The sequence below is a fragment of the Marmota monax genome, unplaced genomic scaffold (genome assembly GCF_021218885.2).
Source record: "Marmota monax isolate L192 unplaced genomic scaffold, Marmota_monax_Labrador192_F-V1.1 WCK01_AAM20220418_F8-fsc01100, whole genome shotgun sequence".
Taxonomy (NCBI): domain Eukaryota; kingdom Metazoa; phylum Chordata; class Mammalia; order Rodentia; family Sciuridae; genus Marmota; species Marmota monax.
This window is the reverse complement of record NW_026692659.1, coordinates 2,375-10,000: the sequence shown is the minus strand read 5'-3', so window position 1 is coordinate 10,000 and position 7,626 is coordinate 2,375. Positions and strand designations below refer to the sequence as shown.

At 35.4% G+C, this 7,626-nt stretch overlaps 1 protein-coding gene across 1 annotated transcript in view; it reads right to left on the bottom strand.

The window, feature by feature from the left end:
* LOC124093888 (uncharacterized) overlaps positions 1 to 6,702 on the bottom strand; it is a gene marked incomplete at its 5' end in the record, with an annotated part of 12,837 nt that extends 6,135 nt beyond the window's left edge. Inside the window, 5 exons of the mRNA XM_058579918.1 lie at positions 1,685 to 1,755; positions 3,882 to 3,963; positions 4,049 to 4,077; positions 4,656 to 4,754; positions 6,609 to 6,702. Coding sequence (XP_058435901.1) covers positions 1,685 to 1,755; positions 3,882 to 3,963; positions 4,049 to 4,077; positions 4,656 to 4,754; positions 6,609 to 6,702 — 375 coding nt within the window. The remainder of the gene's footprint in view (positions 1 to 1,684; positions 1,756 to 3,881; positions 3,964 to 4,048; positions 4,078 to 4,655; positions 4,755 to 6,608) is intronic.
* Positions 6,703 to 7,626: the final 924 nt, after the last annotated feature.

Sequence of the window (7,626 nt, the reverse complement as noted above, 5' to 3'; positions counted from 1 at the left end):
TCACTCTCTCTCTCTCTCTCTCTCTCTCACACACACTCTCTTAAAAAAAGACCACTGTGTAAGAAATTCCATAATTGGGGTCTACATTACAGATTAGACCCCAGCCTTCATGGATCACTGGGTTTATCAGGCAATTTCTACATCCATAGACCCATGCCTCTGAGTACAAAATCAAATACTGAAGAGTAATTTCCTTTGTAACTTTTAAAGTTCCCTCAGCATTATCTGGGAGGAGTTGGGGAGCAAGGAGCAGAGGAGATCCACTTGATCACACCAATGTCAGGGAAGGCCTTTTTGAGCTAGAGCAGATAAAGAAACTGATGGACAATATTTGCATCCTCCAAACCATAAAAAGCTTTAGCTTTCCAAAATTAGAAATCCTGGACAGAAGTGTATCCATTTCAGTTATATTAGTTTACGGGAATTGTGAAGATTTTCATTAGTTTGTTTGTGCCTTTTTTTTTCACAATATATATGATTTTCTAAGACTTTTTTTTCAGTTTTCATTTTATTTCCTTTATTACATTTTTATTCTTATTTTACATTCTTTCCTATTCTCATTAATATTGAATTTCATCCTCATTTCATCTTCAATCTCTGCTTACTATAACCACTTTCATTATCTGTTCTTTTTAAAATTTATCATGATAATTTTATTGTCACTAATCACTTTTTTCTAGTCTTATGAGTATTCTTACTTCCTATGAACTTCAATTAATTACTAAGTATTATAAAAACCACATTAAATATACAGTTTATTTATATGCATGTTTTGCTTAAAGCTATGATTGTTCCTAAAGGGTCATCTTTCTCCTTGATGAGATACTGGTGAGTAAATATTGTATGTTAAATATGTTCATTTGGGAATTTGATTCTGAACATGATGGCCTGACCCAAACACATCCCAAAGAAAAATCTGTACACTAAAAGCACACATACATAACAGCTGAACTAAAATGCTTGCAAATTCTCCTCCTAAAATATAGGGCATTATGATACCACAAAAATTTTGCAACTTCCCAGTAACTGCATCCAAGTTCTTTTTACTAATGTCCACTTCAGAGGTGGAATAAAAATGTTTAGTAATTTTCTTGATTTCTTGCATGAAAAGTAAAGGAACTAAAGGTTTTTGTTCGTACTCAAACAGGATTGATGGATACATCCTGAAAGGACCTGATTCTATAATAGGCTGTTTGGTTTCTCCTTTAAGTCTATTTCCTGCCTAAGCCTACATACTGGGGTGTGTAGGGAGATTGGATTCTTTAATACCAGCATGGATTACTGGTAATGGGAAACTAAAATTTTGAGCCTTTGGGAATGATGATCTTTAACATGAATGTGTTCACTGGCCATTTCAATTATATACTCTCCAACTTTCAACTGGATCTTTCCGAGGCTTAGATTTAATCCTCATTATGTGAGGAGGTCACACAGAAGAAAATTGAAACAATAATCAAAAAAATCTCCCCACATTACTAAGATGAAGGTTACTTTTAAGCTTCTGCTTACATGATTTCTAAAGCTATTTTCATGTTCATGTTGTGTTACATTTTTAGACTTAAATATTAAATTATGACCTTGATTTCTAAGTATGTATTGTGTGATGTCATTTTGTTTGGCATAATCTTCCTTCCCATCAAAGAAGAGAAATAGACCATGAATTTAAATTGACACATTTACTTACCTGTCCATGGCTTTTTTCCTTGCCATCAACCCTCTCCTTCAATTCCTCTGATGACATATGGCAAAGTGAATCTGGGGATAAATGCATAGATGTACTTCTTTAAACTACTTAAAAGAGTTAGACTGAGTGAAAATCTAGCCAACTAAAAATATAATTGTAATAATCATACAATTTGATTTTCACAATGATACATTTTAGTTAAGTTTAATTTTAGGTGAATGTTTATGCTGTTGGAAATTTTTGGATTCTTGTGTCAGCTTGGTGGCTGTACCCAGGGCCATGTGTATCCTTGGCAAGAACGCAAGTACTTACTTCAAATAAAAGGCCTTTATTTTTTTATTTATTTATTTATTTTTGAAGACAGAGTGTCTGAATATTCCCTGGCTCACTGGGAACCTGACATCAGCCTGTCTCAGTCTCTAACTAAGCTGAAATTACAGATGAGTCCCTCTTCACCCAGGGTGTATTGAGTGATTTAGCAGGGATTTTTACTAATCTAATGCATCAAAAAAACAAGAGTTCACCATATTCAATGCACATGATATCTCAAAGATTCAACCACTCAAAGAAAAATGATATTTTGCAGAAAAAAATGCCAAAATTACAATGGAAAGAAGAAACTTAACACTGTTTACTACATCTTTTTCCTAATAGTAATTTTTAATGAACCACTGCATGTAACTTCGGTGTCAACAAAAAAGTATGTGTATATATGATCACTGTGAAACCTTTGACAGTGAACCACATATTCCTTTCCTTTCCTTTACCTGCATTTCTTCTGTTAGGATTCACTCTGTTTTTGGAAGCATTACTCATGGTGCCAATTATTCCTGACACAAACTGTTTTTGCTTCTCTGGCGTTAGTTACCTCAGACCATGACCCGCAATTGTACTGAGTAATAATCAGTTGGCCTGTAAGTTATTCATTCTCTGTCTAGTTCACTAGGTCCTGGACTACAGGAGATGTTCTTAAAACACACAGGTTTGAACACCCCATAATTGAGTGTCAGGTAAGTGCCTGAGGCAATAACACTTGGCGTGGATGGTGTCTTTTCTCGAGGTAGGGATGAACGGAGACTAGAGGAGTGAGGCCATCAGCCAGAGGCAGAGAATGGTGAAAATGTGGAAGGCTATAGCATGACATAGAGACAAGGGTTAAGGGGGACGGTATATGTCTGATGATACAGGGATTGGTGAAAACTGCCAGAAGATCATGCAGGTAGAAACGGGCTAAACATACAGTTAGGAAGAATTTGCATTGTGAAAGATGCCTCGAAATGTTGAGATGGTTGGACATACACAGAGCTAACACTTTCATCTAGGCCATGTATCCATATATATAGCTGGAACTATCTCAAATCTGTGGGCACATGAGCTTCAGGGGCATGATCATGAATGGAGATGAATAAAGAAAATGCAAAAGTGCACTATGGGGTTGATGCAGGACTGAATGAAGGAATGTCTTCAAAAGGATCTGGGTTCTGTTTTTACCATACAGAGGTAACAGACAAACAACAAGTCAAAGAATAATGAGCAAAGACTCCATTGGGATGTGGAAGAATTTATAGATTGATTACTCTGAGATAAAATTTCAGGAAAGAGTGTTCACCAGCAAATGTTCACTTTAGAAGCAAGGGATAAACTAAAGTATATGTGATCATTCCTTTTATTATTTCTTGCCTCAAACTGACCACAAGAGTTGTCAAAGTCAGTACCTAATTAGCATAAAAACAAGTTTGATGCATTTGGTTGATACACTAGATGTCAGGGTAGAGTGCACATTGTCTTTTAAATTAGATTTTCTTGTATTTCACAGACCGGCCTTGACATCTTGGCCCCAAGAAAATACAAGTCCTCATCATCTCAGGATTCTGGATTTCAATCCTGCTCCCCTGGACCTACTTTTAAAATTGGGTTGGGAAGAAAAATCAGCCTCACAATCCAACTGACAAGTGTCATGACTCCGATTTGGGAAGTTTAATTGTAGAAACACCTAGGATATAGGTTATTTTAAAACATCTTTTCCTCATAGATTTACAGAAATATTTTGAAATGTGGATGCACCACCAACACAGACCTGATGGGGCAAATCCTCCCAACACATGGCACAAATGGATATATCAGGAGTGAAAAGTTTGCTATCATTTCCAAGGTTTAATCATAGGTAGTTTTATAGAAGTTGTACTGCAAAAGTTACCTGATTTCCGTTTTATTTTTTGCTTCCACCATTTTTGTTTTTTGAGAGCTGTATCTTTGCTTTTAATGGTAGGCTTGATGTGCTTGGAGACAAGATAATACGTAAATATTTTACAGTGCATACAGCATGCATTTAATAATATAACATAAACATAGAAGATGATTTACCTTGTATAAAGCATGTACGTCTTTAGATACTGAAAAGCAAATGAAATACATAATCAATAAAATCTGAACATAAAAAGAAAACACACTCATATTCCTACTAAGTGAGTACAGAGCTCAGTCCAATGATAACTATTTTTATTAGCATTGATAAAGATTACATTAGCTTTGGAGTTTTAAGTTTGGGGATTTTTGTTGATCACAAGACTGAAATGTTCTAAATGAATATTGACAATATATCTTTAGTAAATAAGTCTTGCAGTTACGTTTCAAAAGGTAAGAACACCTATGTGATCATTATAAATAATTTGGCAAGGGTACATATACAAATGTGAAGACGCAGAATGCTGGAGACCACAGAGATCTGTATTCAGAGAAAGACGAATACAGAGAATTTCAATGTCAAAGCTGAAGTAGTCAGATGGCAGCACATATGTCAAGTGACCTACGAATTGTTTAATCCATTTTATTATACCTAAGTATCCTGTACCTCAAGATCCAGGACAAGGTATACTTTATTTCTTATCAGTTATTTTTTTTTCTGAACTAATAGGATCAGATATATGCATTTAGAATAACAGCTAATATGAACATGATTGTTTTTTCATACCCATCTGGGACCGTGGCACATCTTCTAATCCTGCTTCCTCTGTTTTAGTGGATATCGGGTTACCCTTTTCACCCGTGTACGAAGATACAGGTCCTGCATCTTAAAAAATATGAGAAAGCATAAAGAATTTAGATATGGTCATCCACAGCAATCTGTGATCTGAAAGCAGGCAGAATTGACAGGACTCAAAAGACTGTCACATAAACACATTAGTAACACTCTTAGTATTTGAGGAATAAATTCCATAAGGAATTCTAGTTTAAAAATGAGTCTGCCATAACACATACAGTCATGATTTCACATATTTTTTTGAGTGTGCTGGCCGATCCAAAAGTTAGTTATCAGAATTTAGCACAGGAGTGGAATGTATTCCTGTAGCACAAAGGGACAAGGTTTCATTCCAAAGAACCAAAATAATAATAATAATAATAATAATAATAATAATAATCAAAAATAAAACTATCTTTGAAAAAAACAAATTTTCAAAAACACTTGGTCACTGATCTAAATCACTCTTAGGATGCCACACACATGGTGGGGCCTGGTGGGTGTGCAGGACAGATTTGTACAGCAGGTTGCCCTGATTTTTCCAGTCCCTACTTGTTTCAATCACCTGGGGACCAGGAATCATCCCACTTTTGGTTTGAAGGCAGGCACACTGAAAAATGCTGAATTGCATTTTATCATTTTCCCCTCTAAAATTTCCTTGCTGACTTCTTTATTTTCTTCCTCATTTTGCCTCTCTCCTAGTTTTTCATAAAACCCTCTAGAGCAGGAGACTATTTTATTTCCATTTTCTGTTTTTTTGTATGGGTTATTCGAACTCCTTCCTTCCTGGCAATGTAGCAATTTTATGTTAGAAATGTAATTTTTAAATTTTTGTCTTTTGTGTTATCCCCACTACCTAAGAAATATGCACATAATTATTGCAACATTTATTCTGGCACTTGATCTTCTTCTATCTTGGTTTGTAGGGTCTACTAGTGTTTTTTTTTTTTTTTTTTGTCCCACAGCGACATTCTTTGCCTGGCTACAAAAAATGCTGTGGGCATACCAGGATCATTGCAATCACCTTAGAATCTATAGGAAATGGAGAAGGAAAGAACTTCTGAGTCACAATGAGCTTCTGATCATGGCCTCAACAGATGATTCATTATAGTTTGAGATCTAGTATAAATTTTGTTGGAATCCATTGCCTCTACCTTAACTTGAATGTAGCTCTGGGTTTCTCCCTAGGATGTTACCCTCAAATGAAAGTTCAGTCAAGCTATTATGTTTCCAAATTTAGTTTTAGATATCTGTGAATTTGGGGACCACTCTGTAACCATTTCTATTTCTTTCCACTTTCCTAATTGGTGTTTCTACCCTATACATTTTTTGTACAGAGTAGCAACACATTTGGTGTCATTAGATTTTATACATGAAGAATCTTTTGTGATAAACAAACTTGACGATGTGGGAATTCCTTCTTCACTCCTCAATTTTATTCCATTCCAACTGTGACTAAGTCAGGAATGTTGGAAAATTTTTACTTTACACTTCATTCAGCTTTGGACCTGGAAACTCAAAAATGCTTCCCAAATTTTGAAAATGCTGCTCTTTCCCCCCCTCTTATGTAACTGAGAGTCCTTCCTTCCACTGAGTACAACTGCTACCTCTTCCTTCATTGACTCCCTGTAATTAATGCCTGTCTCAGTGTTCATATCCTCTTCTTCTCTTTCATTTCTATTTTACTTTGATTGAAGCATGTCTCAAAATGCAACTCATAATTCAGATTTTTTTAGCAATATCCCCAGTTTAACCTGTGACAGAAACCTAATACAATATGACTCATTATATTTCTTTTTCCTTACTAGATAATACATACACTCTTGGAACAATTACAATATTTTAGTGCTCTTGCTTTAAAGCAATACGCTCACCAATGTCTTTTGCATTTTTTGTCATTCTTACCTTCTCCATGTTCCTTTGTTCTATTCTTTGCTTGTGTATAGGACCCAACAGATATACTGGAAGCACAAACTTCTGTAGGTTGCTTACAGACACTCTGGGGAAAGTAATACCAATAATAAGTTGCATGAAGTTTTAATCATCACATATTACTTATCACCATATATATATATATTTGTGAAATCATCAGAATTAGAAATTAGATGAGTGCATTTTGAACAAGAATATATTGTACAAGTTTCACTGTCCTAGGCAGTTCAGATTAACTGAGCTCATATATCATTCTGGCTACTGATTGGATAAAGCCAAGATGAGGGACATAGGAACTGTGTTCCCTCCGAATATACACACTGACAAGCATATACCCCAAACAACTAGCATCAGTATATAATCAGTCAACTTTGCACTGCCCAGCAGTTCTAAAAATGCTTTGAAAGACTTTTAAGAATGGCACTTGGTGTTCCATAGCATTTTAAATTTGAATGGCCAATTTTTTATTCTGAAAGAATGATACTTGGTAAGATGACAGTTTCAATTCTGTCACCTTGTGTAGGAATGATAAACTGTTGTACTTGCTTCATTTATTCATCAGAGACTTCGAAAACTTAATGCATTTCAGCAAAATATTTACCGAGTCAAAACTTATTTTAAAAAAGTAAAATATAGTGAGGAAATGTGTCTGTATGTAACATGAACATAACAGCACACACACTTGGGTAAAGTATGCAACACTTTCATTGGAGAAGAAACTAAGAGGTATTTCAAAAGAGAAAGGTGACTCCCATCTCTGAAAAGCTGACTATTTGCAGAGGTGGGAGTCATTTGAACTGGTGCATTGCTGCTTGAAGAAAAAGACAGGCTGTGGGAAAACACAGGAGTGACACAATGGAGAGCCTGTGACCAGATGAAACCAAGAAATATTAAGATTCTCAAAGAGGAAATGCATTCATAGAAGAAATAGGATAAAGCTGGCGTAGGGAAAACTAGCTGGCTATGAGAGAGGAATATTCTCACTGGTGAG